This window comes from Amphibalanus amphitrite, unplaced genomic scaffold (genome assembly GCF_019059575.1).
Source record: "Amphibalanus amphitrite isolate SeventyFive unplaced genomic scaffold, NRLGWU_Aamphi_draft 000418F_arrow, whole genome shotgun sequence".
NCBI classification, from domain to species: domain Eukaryota; kingdom Metazoa; phylum Arthropoda; class Thecostraca; order Balanomorpha; family Balanidae; genus Amphibalanus; species Amphibalanus amphitrite.
In genome coordinates this window covers 95,199-115,226 of record NW_024881912.1, presented here as the reverse complement: position 1 = coordinate 115,226, position 20,028 = coordinate 95,199, and the positions used below count along the sequence as shown (strand labels likewise).

At 48.0% G+C, this 20,028-nt stretch overlaps 1 protein-coding gene across 1 annotated transcript in view; it reads left to right on the top strand.

The window, feature by feature from the left end:
* The first annotated feature begins 5,549 nt into the window (after positions 1 to 5,549).
* LOC122391000 (unconventional myosin-Ie-like) overlaps positions 5,550 to 20,028 on the top strand; it is a 39,690-nt gene continuing 25,211 nt past the window's right edge. The window contains exons 1-2 of the mRNA XM_043384511.1: positions 5,550 to 5,903; positions 15,535 to 15,660. Of these exons, the coding sequence (XP_043240446.1) occupies positions 5,901 to 5,903; positions 15,535 to 15,660 (129 nt within the window). The 5' untranslated portion in view covers positions 5,550 to 5,900. The remainder of the gene's footprint in view (positions 5,904 to 15,534; positions 15,661 to 20,028) is intronic.

Here is a 20,028-nt window from a genome sequence, read left to right as displayed (position 1 = left end):
GGCAAGTCTTCCTGAGTCCATTGGTGGCTTTCTCGACTCGCTAGCTCAATTTAATCGGGAGTTATTGACGAAAAACTCTTATTACCCTGACGTCATAAATGACGTCACGTAAGACCAACAATGCATAAGTGAAGCATCGGACCTTGCAAGGAGTGCATGAAATCACGATTTCGTGTGCTTGAGATAGTTTATTAGGCTGGAGCCTGTCCGGCCGCGCCGCCCCCGACCTTGGTCAGGTCACATAGGGCGGCCGACTAGACATGTTCAAAGCTGAGTTGACGGCAAATAGGCAAAAACTGGCAGCTGAAACTTGCTCGCTTATGTTCAGAAAGGTGCGGAGAGTTCAGCCATGCCCTATTCGTCATATCCATTTTTATCCATTTTGACATTTTTCAACTTCTTTATCAAATACTATCGTGAGAACGATACATATGCAGGGCTCTTGTTCTAACTCATTAAACTCAAAAACCATTCATTGAAAAACTACCATGATAGCAGAAACAGCTTCATCATGAATTGTGCTATCCGGTGATATGCTATTTTCTCATATGTCTTCTCGAAACTTCCGTAAAATTTACGTTGAAAACTGGACATATTTATCAGTACCATAGCCCGATTTTAGGAACCGGAGCGTGGGTCTACTTTCGGCAGGGATATAAGTCCTCAAATGGTAAAGTGGCTTAAAAACAAGGTTCTATCCGATAACTTCAGACAATTTCCTACCCACTGATAGGTATCAATAACAGTTTATCGAAAGTCGGGTTTTTGATTAAATTCGCGCTAATCTGGTATTCGGCAAGACCGTGCAGCGGTCGGACGAAACGCAGCGGTCGTCATTCGTAAAAAAATCAAATTATTTATTAGCAGGATATTGAGATAGCTGTGCCGGCGAGGGTTTGATAACAATCATGCACTACGAACGATAAGTCAGAGGCAGCATATATACATACGCCACCGCTGACAGGGTACGTCACCGATCGGTGCATCTGGACGAAGTTCCTTTCCGTTCATCACCGGCGGCGGGAACAGCTGAGCGTGAATGTCCGTCCGTCAGACCCAGCTCTCCCAACGAGCTTCAGTTCACTCGCTCGCCTTTCCCTCTCACGTCAACGTTCGTCCCCCGACGATCTACAACTGCACTCTTGGTTCTCACTTCTCAATCACTTACACATTTTTAAGGTCCACGAATATCACAAAGCTTCACCACACTCGCCACTGGAGTCGTTTCACCCACACCCCTTCAGCCATGCCTCGTCACTGACCGCATCACGCGCGCCCGACAACCGACAACAATGCTCAATTCGCGTCACATTTCTGCTTGTCTCCGCGTGCGCGCGCGCTCTGCTGGACGCTGATTGGTCGAGACGCGTCTCGTCACCGCCTCGGGCGATCTGACACCCGGAGTGGGGGGAGGGGGTTGGGGGAGGGGAGGGGGAGGGGCGTCGGACGGCTGAAGGGAATGAGACGGCCGCTACACGCATAGTACATTACACAATACACAATACACAATACACATTATACAATGCACATTGCACACTACACAGTAAACCTCGGCAATCATGATTTATGATTCATGACTCGTGGGCTTCGGGGCTATCGCCGGATGACGAAAACGTGCAACGGCCGTGAACGGGTGTTGCATTGAAGTTAAATTTGTTTGCATTATACGTTTTGTATTCGTTCCTATCGAATTGTTGCGGAGCTCCTCCAAAAATGTTTTGTAGGTGCGTCAGCGTGTTTCCACTCACTCGACAACGAAAATAAGAATAAATGCCATCTCGCTCTTGGTACCTACACATTACACAAAAAGGACAGTTGACACCCCAAACTACACACATCACGCAACACATGTTATTCATTAACTGCTGCGCATTATCCGCTCTAGACGGATGGCAGAATGACCCATATCAGTCGGCATCCTGTGCAGTGTGCAGCCCGACTTTGATAATGTGGGACCGATTCCCTTCTTCCATATCATGATAAAGAGAGTACACGTTCAAGCTTTGTTACAATGAAATACCCGTCACTTTCCCCTTCGTGACGGCACCGCCCGACGACCTAGATATACCAGAAGGTCGGCGGACCGGTCCTTCATTGTGCAACCACCTTGCATATAACGCACAGGCACTGGCGAACCCCAATCAGAACCACAGTTGCAATACAAGTCTCGGCCCGCTCAGTCGTCTCTCCATCCGCGCCTCCGCGACAATGGTGGCAGCGGCGGTCGAGGGGACTTGTGCCCCTCACCACGGACCCCAGCCTCTACATCTGCACTGACATCGCAGACTGGTTAGTCCGTGCTCCGTGACAGTGTATCGCCCCTACGTCACGTCATCGACTAGGGAGCTGACCATCCTGGACTCGTCATCGTCCGACATCACCGTCTCCAGTGAGTAGCTCTGCCCGGCAATACCATCTGCCCATGCGGCAACGTCATCAGCTACCCTGGACTACTACGGAGCCCGCCGACAGCGCACGGCTCATCAGCCCGCGCCGTCCTCCTCAGCATTATCGAGTGATGGACGCCACCTCGCTGAAGGACTCAAGATCGGAGGAGAGAAGAGAAGAGAAAAAAAATATCAACGCTAAATTCAAGACAAATTGACACCCAAAATCAAGACAATTCACCCATTATGAACTTTTGCTGTATTTTCGTTAAAAAGTGACAGTGAAATTGTGCTGTGAAATTTGTTTTAACTTCGATGTGTTTCACAAACCGTACTGTTTCATTATCCGTTTTCGTCAGTGTTCTGTCGTTTGTTGCGCTTCATTGTGGTTGCTCACCCCAAAATTCACGGAGAAATTGCAAGTGCGTTTAATTTTGCCTGCATTTTGCAGTGTCACTTTGACACTAATAAGCATAAAAAGAGCATATTCTGAAGTCGGTATGAACATTCAAATACGTTAATCGTGGTCAATTCACTGAAATTATATTGTATTGATATTCGGCCAGAGATGCCGAGGGCCATGGAGATGCCCAGGGACGGTCCCCGCCAAGAGTGCGGAGGGATCGCCCGGTAGTAGGTGTAATTGTCACGAAACTTACTTATCTGTTCATACCATTTTGTGATACGCTCATATGGAAATTTCTTTCTCCGTCAGCTAAACGTTTCCTCTCTTTGTTATGATCGCTTCGGTTCCCTACGCTTCCCTGGGGGAGGGAAGATAATGTGGGACCGATTCCCTTCTTCCATATCATGATAAAGAGAGTACACGTTCAAGCTTTGTTACATAGAAATAGCCGTCACTTTCCCCACGTGTCGGCACCGTCCACCGACCCGGCGGGTCGGCGGACCGGTCCTTCATTGTGCAACCACCCTGCATATAACGCACAGGCACTGGCGAATCAGAATCAGAACCACAGTTGCAATACAAGTCTCGGCCCGCTCAGTCGTCTCTCCTTCCGCGCCTCCGCGACAATCCATTGTCGCGGAGGCGCGGATGGAGAGACGACTGAGCGGGCCGAGACTTGTATTGCAACTGTGGTTCTGATTGGGGTTCGCCAGTGCCTGTGCGTTATATGCAAGGTGGTTGCACAATGAAGGACCGGTCCGCCGACCTTCTGGTATATCTAGGTCGTCGGGCGGTGCCGTCACGAAGGGGAAAGTGACGGGTATTTCATTGTAACAAAGCTTGAACGTGTACTCTCTTTATCATGATATGGAAGAAGGGAATCGGTCCCACATTATCTTCCCTCCCCCAGGGAAGCGTAGGGAACCGAAGCGATCATAACAAAGAGAGGAAACGTTTAGCTGACGGAGAAAGAAATTTCCATATGAGCGTATCACAAAATGGTATGAACAGATAAGTAAGTTTCGTGACAATTACACCTACTACCGGGCGATCCCTCCGCACTCTTGGCGGGGACCGTCCCTGGGCATCTCCATGGCCCTCGGCATCTCTGGCCGAATATCAATACAATATAATTTCAGTGAATTGACCACGATTAACGTATTTGAATGTTCATACCGACTTCAGAATATGCTCTTTTTATGCTTATTAGTGTCAAAGTGACACTGCAAAATGCAGGCAAAAATTAAGCGCATTTGCAATTTCTCCGTAAATTTTGGGGTGAGCAACCACAATGAAGCACAACAAACGACAGAACACTGACGAAAACGGATAATGAAACAGTACGGTTTTTGAAACACATCGAAGTTAAAATAAATTTCACAGCACAATTTCACTGTCACTTTTTGACGAAAATACAGCAAAAGTTCATAATGGGTGGATTTTCTTGATTTTGGGTGTCAATTTGTCTTGAATTTAGCGCTGATATTTTTTTTCTCTTCTCTTCTCTCCTCCGATCTTGAGTCCTTCAGCGAGGTGGTGTCCATCACTCGATGATGCTGAGGAGGACGGCGCGGGCTGATGAGCCGTGCGCTGTCGGCGGGCTCCGTAGTAGTCCAGGGCAGCTGATGACGTTGCCGCAGGGCAGATGGTATTGCCGGGCAGAGCTACTCACTGGAGACGGTGATGTCGGACGATGACGAGTCCAGGATGGTCAGCTCCCTAGTCGATGACGTGACGTAGGGGCGATACACTGTCACGGAGCACGGACTAACCAGTCTGCGATGTCAGTGCAGATGTAGAGGCTGGGGTCCGTGGTGAGGGGCACAAGTCCCCTCGACCGCCGCTGCCACCATTGTCGCGGAGGCGCGGAAGGAGAGACGACTGAGCGGGCCGAGACTTGTATTGCAACTGTGGTTCTGATTCTGATTCGCCAGTGCCTGTGCGTTATATGCAGGGTGGTTGCACAATGAAGGACCGGTCCGCCGACCCGCCGGGTCGGTGGACGGTGCCGACACGTGGGGAAAGTGACGGCTATTTCTATGTAACAAAGCTTGAACGTGTACTCTCTTTATCATGATATGGAAGAAGGGAATCGGTCCCACAATATTTTACAAGTTGATTAGGTACTATGTCATGAATATATCTTCACATCAGATAAAAATTCGTTCTTCAATGCGGATGTCTATTTGTTATCAGTAGTGTTCCGGTGAGAGAGGCCACCGAGCGACTCAAACGGTCGTCTCGGCTCCGGGCTCGGAGCCCGTAGCTCTGGGGATATGTCATTGGTCGAGCGAGCTCCCGCCCAAGCTGCCATTCACCGGTTGACTTGTCAATATAGCGGGGTTACGCTCAGCCAGGAACAGGGCAGTGCAGTGCACGATCAAATTTGAGAGCTCAATATTTTGAATTTACGTGCCTGCCTAATGCCTTCTGCAGGAAAGGGAGGAATGTCCGATGAAAATAACTTATAATTATCTCGTTCGTTCGGCTAAATATTGCTTATCGAGGCTATGGAGTTATGTCCGGTAGCTGGTGCAGGCGTAGCCAATTCAGCAATTTGGTACCGGTGTCTATTATTCTCGAAAGTCGGAAGGGACTTCACTTCGGTCCCGCCCTCTTTGCCCTCCCCCTCCTCTTCTCCCCGTGCCTGGGCCCAGCCCCAGAGTACTGAGTGGTCTCCCAACTAAAGCTTTATTACTCGTCACTACGCGGCGCTGGCGTCTGCTGAGCTACGTCGGCAGCTGACGCGCGCTGTTGTGCCGGGGAGGGGAGGGGCGACGGGAAGGGAGCGGAGCGTTCGTGCGATTGTGTCGGCCGGTCCGGCAGTTTCGGAGCCGAGTGCGCGGTGGTGGGGTGGTGCGGCCGGGCGGGCTGATGGAAAGTCTTCGGCTGCAGCGAATTCGCCTTTGCTGAGGAGCTGCGCCAGTGAGGAGGGTGTTGTGTAGATTGTTGAGGTGGTGCCGGGGCCGCGTGAGGGAAAATCCAGCCGCTACTGACCAAAAACCTGTGTGTTGTGGGCCGGACACCAAGCGACCCTGCGGACCGTGAACTGAATGGAGTGACGACGGAGCTCGCAGAACGGACCAGGCCTCAGCGACTCGGCAACCATGGTAAGAAGCCGTGGCTACACCACGGGACACGGGACGCGACGGTACCCTCTTATCACGGTGATAATCACGGTTAAATTTGATTGAGGACCCCCACCCCACCCCGATCGTTTCTGTGGCGATGCGCTCATAAAACCAGACACGACCAAGTACCAATGTCTGTCTGTGACAAGCGCCGTATGAAGGTTTTGGATGATCCTGAAAGGATTTAAGAGCTACTGTGGGAAACTGTAGTAAGATTAAGTTTAAACTTGATAAGCTACAGTTTTACACGAAGTTCACAATTTTATTATTAATTCCTCTTAAAATTATGTCTATGCATTGAGATGATTACCTAATGATGTACCGAATGGTACAACCGAATGGTGATCGCCAGGGACAGAGATCACATGTCACTGCGCAGCATCAAGGCATCTATCCGTGATGACCTAACCAGCCATTGAACACAACGGTCGTGTATTTTGTGTCATATTAGGTCCACTGTATTGATCGGTCTTATTAGGTGTCTTTTATGAAGTGTTCATTGTGTGCTCATATTGCATTGTATATGACGAAGGTCGCAGAATAGCCCTGCACCAGTGGAGCGACCTTATTCGGTAAATACATACATACATACATACATACATACATGAACATCGATAGGGAAATGGAATAGTTGAATGCATTTGATGTCATGCGGTGGAAATTAATCTGTAAAAATGCCACCTCTTGCAAACTTTCCGTGATTTTCATGACGTTTACCACATGCCGAGATATCCCTTTAACATTAGCACGTGCATTTGGGAAATGGCTTCGGCCCGCCTCGGCTAATGTTGAAGGTATTTGGGAAACGATTCGGCCTAGGGCTTTTTGATTTTACCACATGCCGAGATATCCCTTTAACATTACCACGTGCATTTGGGAATATATATTCCCGACCGGGGCTGGGAAAATGCGTTTTATTCCCCGAGGTTTTTGCCAAAAACCGAGGTGAATAAAACTGCATTTTCACAGCCCAAGGTTGGGAAGAGATTTACCACATGCCGTACCGACATGTGGTAAACCGATACCGATCTCGGCATGTGGTAAATGGCTTCGGCCCGCCTCGGCTAATGTTGAAGGTATTTGGGAAACGATTCGGCCCTAGGGCTTTTTGATTTTCCCAGACAAAATTTTACTGAATGTTCTGAGCGGAAGAACCAATTCCAAAGAAGATATTTACGGATTGTGTGTTCACTAACAGCAACAGCAGAAGTGAGCAAAATTAAGTGACTGCGTTTTCACTTACTTTTGCTGTCAACGTAATTCAACTAAACAAGGGTATAGGTATCGTTCAAATGCCAATGTATTTATTGCTGCAGAACATGGTCAGCGAACTGATTATTACACTTATTACAACATAATGCACGCAAAAAACGAACACTTTAAATGCGCGAAGCATCTTAACAAGCCACAATGAAACATTTGATATTGTTCCAGCTGGGATCCAAGACGCGTTTGATTAAGCGGTTCACCCAATTTTCAGTTTTCCTCACGGTTTCTTCACTCCTGCTGGACTTCATATCTTTATTCTAACTTCTGGCGCTTCATCATCTTCATCCTCATCTTTTTCAAACCCTAAATAAGGGGGACGTAGGTAAGGAATTTTATCTTTCATACTCAACGCAGCACAATAATAAAAAACACAAAAAAATAATCACGGTGACTATAAATATGATCATAGTATAATATAATATTAACACAATATTTAAGAATATAATAATAATAATATATACCTATCAAAAGAATATGATATTAACTGTTGCGCCGGTACGGCATGTGGTAAATCTCTTCCCAACCTTGGGCTGTGAAAATGCAATTTTATTCACCTCGGTTTTTGGCTACGGACCTCGTGCCTACCGGCACTCGGTCCTCCGCACAAAAACCTCGGTGAATAAAACGCATTTTCCCAGCCCCGGTCGGGAATATATATTCCCAGACAAAATTTTACTGAAATCTGAATAATCTGAGCGGAAGAACCAATTTCAAAGAAGATATTTACGGATTGTGTGTTCACTAACAGCAACAGGAAAAGTAAGTGACTGCGTATTTAACTTACTTTTGCTGTCAACGTAATTCAACTAAACAAGGTTATCGTTCCAATGCCAATGTATTTATTGCTGCAGAACATGGTCGGAATAATCATTATTTCTACATAATCCACGCAAAAAACGAACAATTTAACGCCACAATGAAACATTTGATATTGTTCCATGGCTGGGATCCAAGACGCGTTTGATTCAGCGTTTCACCCAATTTTCAGTTTTCCTCACGGTTTCCTCACTCCTGCTGGACTCCATATCTTTATTCTAACTTCTGGCGCTTCACCATCTTCATCCTCAGCTTTTTCAAACCCTAAATAAGGGGGAATTAGGAATTTCATCTTTCATGCTCAACGCAGCCCAATAATGAAAAACACAAAAAATAATCACGGTGACTATAAATATGAACATAGTACTAATATAATATTAACACAATATTAAGATTATAGTGTAAAATATCAAATGAATATGATATTAACTGTTGCGCCGGTACGGCATGTGGTAAATCTCTTCCCAACCTTGGGCTGTGAAAATGCAGTTTTATTCACCTCGGTTTTTGGCTACGGACCTCGTGCCTACCGGCACTCGGTCCTCCGCACAAAAACCTCGGTGAATAAAACGCATTTTCCCAGCCCCGGTCGGGAATATATATTCATGTTTGTAAACGTACCGATGCTACTGGTCATTTTCTCAGCAGCGATGCGAAATAGTTGCTTCAGAACGGATTTCACCGCCTCCGGATGCGTGGGAAGGAATTTTGCATTTTCATTGAAAAACGACTCCAGTTTCTGTTTTCACTGTGAAGCGGGTGCACCTCCCACGTGAAAGCCGCGCGCCCGCGCTCACGGCACGTGGCACACGTGGCGTGCTGTCTGGCTGAGTCCGTGTGAAGGCAGCTGCGTTCCCGTCTCACCGGCTGAACAGCTGCAGTTTGCACGTGGCGGTAGATCTTATCATCATATGAACGAATTGTTTATACCTAACTTATATAAGGAGAGATGAGTAATCGAAATAACATGTTCCTGAATCGACCCGACCACGAGTTCATTATTAGTTCCACTAGTTTTTTTTTCTGAATGAATGCCACCCGTCACGTGAACTATCGATTTCCATTCATACCCGTCATAAGACAGTAGAAAGTCTGGAAGTGAGATCGGCATTTATTGGAAGCGCTACAATCACCACATACCTGTCACGAAAGTAATCTTGGTCGTAAGGGTACAGCGGAAATCGAGTTTAGCTCAAGGCCCTTGCTATCGAGCGATATCGTGCACGTGAGCTGTTTGACTCAGCGAGTTCGCGTTAGGTGTGTCAGGAAAATCGCACCCTCCTGGTTCCGGTGTGTGAGGTCACCTCGTCGGACCGATAGCTGACCGTTGTCCTTCCGCTTGGTCGGTCGCGGCGTGTCTGTTGTGGTGCTGAATCATTACTTCTTCCGGTGTGGTGTGTGGTCTTCCACGCGGCGACTTCTGTGATGCTTTTTGACCTCGTCGCTTGTCCTTAGTGGTCTTTGCAAGTTCTCCGTGTGTTCTGTAGTTTTTCACTACTCTTGTAGTTGTACGAGTAGCGATGTTTCAATTTGTCTGTTCTGCCGGTCTCAGTCAATCCCATCATTCCCCTCCTTTTCCACCGCTTCATCCCTGTTTGCGTCTCCTTCCCCTCAGCCCCCTCGCCTCGCCTGGCAGCCCCCTTCCGCACGTGCTCTGGCGGCCTCTGCAGACCCCCTCCCCCGCCCTCCCCCGTCAGCAGAGTGGAACGGCCTCAGCCGCGGAGGTGCTGTGACGTCATACATTCGTCGAATGGCGCCGGACTGGTCACTCCAGTCACGGGAAGGGAGGGGGGGGGGGGACTGAGTCACGGCTGGGAGACCCAGCGGAGGCTGACACTGCTTACAGCGTCAGGTGGAGATGCTGGTGTTTTCTGTTTTGAACGGAAGATGCAGTTGCTTGTCTCAGTCCCTCGACATCCCATCTAACCCCATCACACCGCTCTCAGGTGCCGCCCGCCCCGCAGTTTTCATCCACCTGTTGTTGTTGATGAGTTCCTACCCGCCCGGCCGGGCGGTGCCGGTCGCATCCCACCCCGTCCCACCTCGCTGGGTTCGTCCCGACCCACTCCACTTTCACTGTATGGGCCTCTGGGCTCCGGGCAGCGACACCGGGCCCCGGTCGGTGGGGCCCGAGGAGGAGGGGGGGGGGGCACTACGGGCCGGGGTGATACGTGGGGCGGGGGCCGGGGTGAGCGGTGGTGGTGACAGGTGGGGAGAAATCGACCCAACGTGACACTGTGGAATGTGGATGGTGTGCTGCTAAATAAATCATAGGCAACTGGATGGAAGAGAATAGGTAATGTGTGGAGGTGCAAACTAGCGATGTCAATTAAGAAAAATTGTGATACCGATACCAAACCAAATACCTACCAACAATGCCCATGGAAAATACCGAAACCGAACCGACTTGAGAATATGAGGGTGATACCAACTTTTTACCCAATTCTCCACCCCTTTTACCTACATTAGAGAGGATTCGTAATACCAACAAAATACCAAAAGCATTCTCCTTGAAATACCAAATACCAAGTTGGTATCGGTTTGGTATCGGTATACCAAAAGTTGATATTCGATTGACATATCTAGTGCAAACAGGTGGTTTGGTTTATCGTCATGCATCTACATTTTACATATCTTTAGCCTGTTGGTAAGCACTCGACTCAGTAGTGCATTTCAAAATCACCTTCTTTTGAATTTTACAGATCACGGCTCAACGTTTTCTGACGTAAATACATTTTGTTCTTCTTGCCGGTATGTTTTTTTTTTGCTACTTGCTTTCATAATTTCTTATATCTTCATTTTTCTGTATATGAGATAGCCTATCATATTGTCCCTTATATCGATTTGAATGACGCATGGACTGTATTGATTATCAGTCCATAACCATGTTTCCTTTTCTCTTTTTGTTATACATACTCTGTTAATTTCACGGCCTTCTATTGACAATGCATCTCAAATGAGCAGTTTGCCATGCCTTTACGGTTGGATGATGGCTTGCGAGCGAATGTCATGCTGTTTGTTAGGCAAGTAGAAACATTAGTATAATATCCCTTCAAATTATGGGATAAGATCACTCGGAATGGTCAGGACCCGAGTCCCGGGTAATTGCAAACTCGAAGCGTACCCGCCTGCGGTTCTCCAGCCATCTGACGGAGAAAAAGGTCGTATTTCTTGCGTCGGATCATTCTCCCAACCCCGCCATTATTTTCCAATTTAGTTTCGGTAATTTAGGTCCATTACCGCCTAATGAAATCAATCTGTTATTTTCCGCCACATCCCGCCGATGAATGATCTCTATCATTTCGCTCAATAGTTAGTCACCGCCGAGCGTATATCTGATTCAGCCAGGGGATCATATCCACGCGGAACACGTGTGAATGAAGTCGATATCTGTGTCTTTAGAGGGCGACCTAGCCTTTTTACCGCCAGGAAAAAAAAAACAGGAAAATGTTGGCAAGGTGGTCTCACCAATCCACCGTCCTCCATTTCCCCTCTCCGCTGTGGGTGGTCTGGGCTGCGTGCTCCCGCCTCAGTCCGCCCCTCCACCCACCCCGCCACCGGAACTGCAGCTTTGTACACTCCACCTCCCCGCCACCGGACCCAGCCTCTGAAGGAGGTGCGTTTATGCGGCGCACGCCACCGCCGCTGTGTTCCGGCCAAACTGAACCGGGGCTGACGAACGGTCCCCACACCACGGTGGCAAACGGTCACAGCTCGTGGTGACGAACGTTTGACTACTCACGGTTGGGTGGAGGGTGCTGACTGCTGGGGCACCGGTGCTGCATTGCTCACTGTTTCACTGTATCCGCCCGGTTGGCCCCGTAATGTTGTTATCAGGTGAAATTTGTATCGCGTTTTTTTTTTCTCTCTCAAAAAGTAAGACGATTTTGTGTTAAAGATTAAACTTTAGATGTCTTTAAATTGCGTTCCTCAAACGATTTTGTTTTATTGATATTCGGGGTAGTTATTTCTTCTTAACGTTTACAAAGTTTTAATGTTTCTGGCACAGACATATTGGGGTCCATTTCCTAAGCATTTCGTCTGCTTCCACTGCACTTATGCAATCTCTATCTAGAGTTAGACGTATCGCTCTTTTACCCCATGACTAGGTATACACCGATGATGCCGTAGCCCGTCAGCTGATTGAGCCGTCTGAACTGACTCATAGCCAGCTGATCGTGACATGATCGTACCCCGTGCATAAACCGCACAGTGCACGGATCACGACCCACGGCAGGTGTCCAACTCACAACTCACAGCAGCGCGGCTTCCAACTTTTAGAGCCAGAGCGGTACGAACAGGTAAACCCGCTACGCCGACAGCAGAGCGGTGGCAGCGCTGCCTCGCCTGTCAGACCTTGAGCCATGCACGCGCGGAGTGGAACTGAGCATGACCGCGCACCGGCAGCCGGTCGCCGGTGAATGGGCTCGGCTGGCCGGTCTGTCCGCGGGAGTCCACCGTATTCGGAAACGGCCGACTGATATGGCAGTCGCGTCAGATGGTGTGTTGACTCAGGGCAGTGGGGTGATAAATGACGGGGCTCGGAGTCTATCCGAGGCGCGTGGGTGAATAGGGAGAGACGAGGGAGTCCACCAAATCCTAACGTCTCCCCAGTCCCACCCGCTGCCATTCACCCCAAACGACGCACGCAGTAACTACAGGCTGGGTGACTGAGAGCAGCACCCGGACACTGAAATCATGGGGTCTGGTGTGTCCCGGTTAGAGCGGAGTGTCGAGAGACAGCTGTTGGACGGCCGCGGACTCCGCCTGTCCGCTGCGGACGCCGTCTTTCCGCATTCTGTGCTGGTGTGTCACATTCGGACCTTTGTCGAGCGAATGGGAGGTAAGCAGCCGCTGCCTATACATATCTGAACTATCAATGTCGATTGATTGGTTTGATCAGGTCTGTTCAACAAAGTGACTATCATGATTGGGGTTTTCCGTTTCATTGCGTGACTTGTAGTGGACGAAGATTTCCGAGGCGAACCTTTGTAGTATGTCATTGTCACCAGCTTATATTGCGTAGAACGTCACCATCAACCGCGACGTAGGGGAGAGTGGGGCAAAGCGGCCACCCGGGGCAAAGCGGCCACCCATCGTTTTAGCCCTTCATAGCTGGCGTCAGTTCCAATTTATGGTTTCCAATTATACTTCTCTTCACGGTCGTTCGAATGAGCCAGACCGGGGTTTCAGACCCATCACCATTGTTCTGCGAAACACGGAAAAGCATTTCTTGCCAGGTTACCAACTATGTTTACAATTTTTAAATGTTATGTTATTCCATAACCGTTTGGAATTTTTATAAGCGTTCTTGTCCATGCATTGCATAGTTATCGTACATGTATTCTACCGATTTTAATGTTTTTTACCCCACTAATAGCTCAGCTGGAATATTTTTGTCTCGGACGGTATGCGCGGGGCAAAGTGGCCGGGGCAAAGTGGCCACCCCCCAATTGGCCATAAGTTGCTTCCATCTGGATAAAAACATTATTTATATTCAAATGTGTCGTCATGCATTCATCTTGGCCACTTTTCAGTTGCATGAGTTACCAAATAATGCAATTAAATGTTTATTTTCATGAAAATCCTTTCTTTGTTTACCTACAGGTGGAAGATGATAAAGTAAACATCCATCCTCGCTTAAACCTAGTCACCATCAAATACCCTAGTCGTGCACGAGGCAACTATTTTGTTTCTCATATCGGGACTTGAGAAGACGCCGGCGGCCGCTTTGCCCCAGGGTATGGGGCAAAGTGGCCAATATGCATAGGTTTAAAGTTTTGTCAATATCTTTCATATGTGAATGCCTTTGGAAATAAAACGCAGTTGAAATAAAAGGCAACTTACTAGGGATCACATTGGTATAGAAAGAATCTTTCCAGGTTTAAAAATCAAGCGTTGGCATCGTGAGAAGCGTTAGGGTGGCCGCTTTGCCCCACTCTCCCCTAAGCCAGGCTGCCTCTGTGGACAGTTTTATCAACACTGCGGCTCTGAATGAAACGCCTCACTTCACCACCACTCATCCATCCATTCAGTACACCAAAACAACTCTAAATAAACCGCATTAGCTTCAACTCCTGGTCGGATTCCTTCACAGTCACGTACGAGAGACATCCGTGCCATCCATCAGCGTTGAGACATCCACCGCCACGCGCCCACGTGCGTCACGTCGCCCACGTGCGGCCGTCTATGTGTGGAACGTGTGGGGCGTGTGGGCGGATCCTACAAAGGTCTGTGAATGAGAGGTCGGGTGGTGGGCGCTCTGTAACTTTGTGACCTTGTGCGCAGCGGCGGGTCTCTCGCGCGGACGCGGCGCAGTGGCTCTCGCGTTCGACCGCTGACGCGGACGCGATTGGACCAGCAGATTACGATAGAGCGGCGATAGGGGCAGAGGTGCGACGTGTCGTGGGCCGCTGTGGTCGCGACGGGGGTCAATAGTTGTGAAGGGCGCTCCAGCTGCGGCAACCGGGATTCCACAAGCTCTGTTTGACAATAAATTTATCCAAACGGACCGATTCTGACCTACCCTTCCTTACCTCTTGGGATCACACATGTCCCACCAGGCCCAGTCTCTCGCAGGTCCCACTCCATGTCCCACTCCCAATGGCTTCCGCCACCCCGTCCCACAGCGGCTCGTCGGTGGGTGCGGTGGGTGCGGTTGGCCCGCCCGCCATGGCCGACCCTGAATGGTGGCGTGCCGCGGCAGGGGACGGGGTGATAATGGTGCCGCCCGGCCGGCCGTTTTGTCCCCGTCCACCCCACCCTATCGTTCCACATTGTCCGCCCCGCCCGGCGGCCTAAATGAGCGGATCATGTCTCATCCTATCCGGGCTGATCTGGCCCGCGCTGTTATGGCAGCCCCTTGTACCTACAAAACATCCCAACGACTTCAAAATTCAAATATATCTTTTTTATCACTTCTTTGTAAGGCGTTGAGTGTGAGCACTAAGCAGCTAATCCTGTTCACTTATCTATTCATTTCACATAATATTGAGTCGCGCTTATGCCTAATGCACCGATCTTACTATTTTACCCGTAAAACTAAAGGGAATTATTCTAAGGCCGTTTGGCTTCATCGCATTTGTTGATCACATTACACAATGATATATGAGCTCATTTCAACCACTATATAGTCATATGTAGATCTGAGCTCATTCCGTTGTTTGTGTCATATTTGTCTCTGCTGCGGTCGCTCGGGCTAGCTTTACTGTCGCATTATATTTCAACACCGGATACCCTCGGTTGAGCCGTTGAGGCCCACCCGGCGGGGTTTGTCGGGTCTGTCGCTGTAGCCCCACCCGGTAAGCTGTGTTGGGTCTCACTGACCCCACCTAGCGGGCTCTGTCGGCTCAGTCACTGTCCCAGCCCAGCGGGGCCTGGACTGTCGGGTCTGTCAACACTGCCACTGTCAAAACAAACTATGTATATTGGCTCAGTCTTCCAATTCTGATCACTCAATACCCGCAACCCAGTGTCGTTCCTTGGACTAGCTGCGCTAACTCTCTGCTACCGTCTCTATCTTCAGGTGTACCACTGGCAGTCCAACGATGTCAAGCGCTCGGGCGTCGACGACATGGTGCTGCTGCCCCGCATCAGTGAGGACGCCATCGTCGACAACCTGAAGAAACGCTACAGTGACGACTGGATCTACGTATCCTTTGGATCAGACCGGATATGACAGGGCTGCTATGTGCATCAGGAGGCTAGGGCTATCCTTGTGTATCAGGTTAAAGATACTAAACGGTTCAGAGTTGACTTGAGTGTAACGGTGTGCTTCTTTAAAGGCAGTCGGTTGTTGCCGTTATCTGGCCCATAAGGACTTCCTAATGGTGAGTTTACAGTGCCAGCCAGCGGTACTGTTCAGACTGCGTGTGTGGTGTTTTTGCCCCCGTGAGTGTAGCCATTCGCCTCCAGCAGCCATGAAACAGCCCATTGTCCGTGCTCGTTAGTCGCTGGAGCGATCAACTGCTCTGGACAGATTGTCTCGATTTACTCAGCTCCGAGTCTGTATCCATTCAGGTGAGCGATGTAGGTTAGGTCATTGCAATGGACGTTAAAAGCTTAGGTTTCGCCTTCATTTGTGATTTTTCTGCATATCATTTTGTTTTTGGATAGCACTATAGATTTTTAAATCAGAGCCATTTCGATATCATTAGTTTTTCTGCTAGTTGAGGTCACATATGGAACCAAAGGTTCCAAAAAAGTGCCGTAGCTTTTGCGCCTGGGTGCAGAGCAGACTATGTTTTTGCTCTCGCCCGGGTCCAGTTATCAGTCTGCCCCCTCCCCCACCTCCTCCTCCCCTGTCCGGCCAACCAGCGGACATCCGCTGCGATCATCACTTTACATAGCCGATCCGAGACACATCACTTACTTAAATGTATATGGTACATGTAGCTAGTCGGGCGGTCCGCGGTTCATCACTTTATGCACAGTTGACCTGACGCGACGGTCGGCGCTCCGCTGTTGTGGTCCGAGTTTGTGGGGTCTGTTTTGGTGATATGTCTGTGGTCCGGACCGGGCCGTCTGGTCCGTACCCTGGTCCTCTGGTCTGTAGATAAACTGTCTACACGCCGGTCACCGAGGCGTCGAGCTGCCGTTTCATCACGCAGAGCGACGGATGTGGAGCTGGGGTGTTGATACCGAACCTGCACGTCGGGTCGTCCCCTGACCTCTGCAACTGACAAACAAACAAGGGCCTTTCCATGCTGTTTGCGATACGGTGCGACAACAAACATTGGAGTGACGGCCGCTGCTGGTGGCAAGTGATAGCAGAAGACCTTTTACTCTTCGAAGCGCTTATGTTTCCAGTGACTGTCATGCACATCGCGGTTAAGCTTGCTATCTGTTTATGTTGAGTATCCATGACAGGTTGGATGATTATGTAAATAATAAACCAAATTATTACAAATGCATTCAAATATATTCAAAAGACACACAAAGCTTTCGGTTCATGGAACCTTGATCACTGTGCAAATGAGTATAACAATCGCTGTAACCGTCTAAAAATTCTTTGAAATTAACCCGCGCCCCAGTGGCGGTCTCAGCCAACTTCGCCCTAGTGAGGGGGGGCATATGTTACCACCCACCTCTAACTCAAAAACTAAGAGGGCTAGAAAGACGCGGTAAAAGCAGTCGATAGCTCTCAATGCGTACGTTTGAAAGTATTTCAGTCATTTTTCACCTTGGAGCAATATTGGGGTCACCAGAGGTCATCAAAGGTCAAAATTTGCCAGTTGTCATTATATTTTTCAGAAAATATGCCGTTATCTCAGGAACTATGGTAGCTAGAAAAACGCATGGAAGAGCAAACGATAGTTTTTGAACTCTTCTTTTGAAAAGGTCATTATCAATATTGACCTCAGGTCAACGGTTTAGCCTCCAGAGGGCAAAAACTCCAAAAATAGCTGTTTTTACGAAAAGTGTTTTTCGACAATAACCTACGACTAAAAAAAGCCACGACATTTCTATTGCCAGAATCGTGTTCCCCTCGCCGAGACGCGTCGAATGAACTATAATTTGACCTTGAAAGGTCAACTTGAAAATTTGACCTCAGGTCAAGGTCATGACTTTACCGGAAAAGGTCATGCTGCATATCAGTCGATGCGTCTCAACAAGACAAACACAATGAGACCATCCCCAGCGTTCTATCTCTTTCCAATCGCGAGTTATTGGCAAAAACTGTTTGTAGCCTCAAGAGACCTCGGATGACCTGTCTAGAGGCTATCAGTAAAAATGACACCTTGGTCATCACGAGTGGACTAAATGATTGTGATTCTGAAATATTTGGACTGTTCCGATGCGTACACACGGATCTAGAGGCATTTTCATTTTTCTCCATTGACTTGTAATGGAAAGGTCACGCCACTGACCTGACCTTAGGTCACGGATATAAAAAATCCGAGATATACAAATTGTAGGCGCCCATAACAGCATGCAATCCACCAAGTTTCAAACCTTTCTGACAAACACTGCAGGCTGGACATGATTGCAAACTTTTTTTTAGGCTTGGTCAGTTAACTTGACCTGGTGACCTGACCTGACATGACCTGGGGTCAAAAATTTCATACATTGTCCAAAATTGATGTACCAAAAGCTACCCCAAGCGGCGCGGCGCTACGCGCCGCGGTTTTTTATTCACACGCAAAAAACGCGACAGGGTGGTAACATATGCCCCCCCCCCCACTGGGGCGAAGGTTAATCAGCCGCGTGTTTTCTTCTTCTGCTGGTCTACCACCGATTTTGCTGCCATTGACGACCATGTGATGAATCCGCTCCTACTGTTAAACGTTTCACGTGTGATGATGTGGGCTGCTACCAGGACCTTCCTTGTACCTTTCTTTATATTGTTTTCTAATATCTTCGTACCGTCCCAGTCAGGTAAGTGGTTATACTTTTCTATATGCAGTACTATTGCATTTGATGTTCGGTGAAATTTTACATCGCTTCTGTGCTCCTTCAAACGAACTTCCATCCCTCTTCCCGTCTCCCCAACGTACGTTCTTTGGCACCCTTTGCATGGTATTTCGTAAACTACACTTTTTTCATCACTGGTATCTTTTTTGGTTTCATGGTGCTTGACTAAATCTTGAGTTTTCTTTCCTGTTACTGTAGCTACTTTGATATGTGACTTTTCAAGTGCTCTTACTATGATATCAATATTTTTCGAATTTGGGACCGAAATCCATCTCTTTCTTTTGTTGGCTTTTCTTCTCGTGTCATCTTCGTGTACTTTGTTCGCACGTTGTTCGTCTCTTCTGTTGGCATCGTCGCCGTTTGCTTGGTTCGCGCGTCGTTCGTGTCTTCTGTCGGTCTCATCTTCGTGTGCTTGGTTCGTACGTTGTTCGAGTCTTCTGTTGGTGTCATCGTTTTGCGCTTGGTTCGTTTCTTGTTCGTATCTTCTGTTTTGTTCGTTTCTTCGATTTTTGATTTTTTCGGCTTTTTCTTTTTGTTTGATTAAAAATCCTCTGGGATATTTCAGTTTTTCGAACGAAGTATAAATATGATTGAACTCTTCCTGAATGAATTCATCGCTGCAGATTCTTAGCGCTCTGAGAAAGAAACCGATAACTATTCCGAAAAAATCTAAAATCGAAGAAACGAACAAAACAGAAGATACGAACAAGAAACGAACCAAGCGCAAAACGATGACACCAACAGAAGACTCGAACAACGTACGAACCAAGCACACGAAGATGAGACCGACAGAAGACACGAACGACGCGCGAACCAAGCAAACGGCGACGATGCCAACAGAAGAGACGAACAACGTGCGAACAAAGCACACGAAGATGACACGAGAAGAAAAGCCAACAAAAGAAAGAGATGGATTTCGGTCCCAAATTCGAAAAATATTGATATCATAGTAAGAGCACTTGAAAAGTCACATATCAAAGTAGCTACAGTAACAGGAAAGAAAACTCAAGATTTAGTCAAGCACCATGAAACCAAAAAAGATACCAGTGATGAAAAAAGTGTAGTTTACGAAATACCATGCAAAGGGTGCCAAAGAACGTACGTTGGGGAGACGGGAAGAGGGGTGGAAGTTCGTTTGAAGGAGCACAGAAGCGATGTAAAATTTCACCGAACATCAAATGCAATAGTACTGCATATAGAAAAGTATAACCACTTACCTGACTGGGACGGTACGAAGATATTAGAAAACAATATAAAGAAAGGTACAAGGAAGGTCCTGGAAGCAGCCCACATCATCACACGTGAAACGTTTAACAGTAGGAGCGGATTCATCACATGGTCGTCAATGGCAGCAAAATCGGTGGTAGACCAGCAGAAGAAGAAAACACGCGGCTGATTAATTTCAAAGAATTTTTAGACGGTTACAGCGATTGTTATACTCATTTGCACAGTGATCAAGGTTCCATGAACCGAAAGCTTTGTGTGTCTTTTTGAATATATTTGAATGCATTTGTAATAATTTGGTTTATTATTTACATCATCATCCTATCTGTTTATGTTTCGTCTGCATGGACATCAAGCAAACAATGAGGTGTCCAAAGGCTAT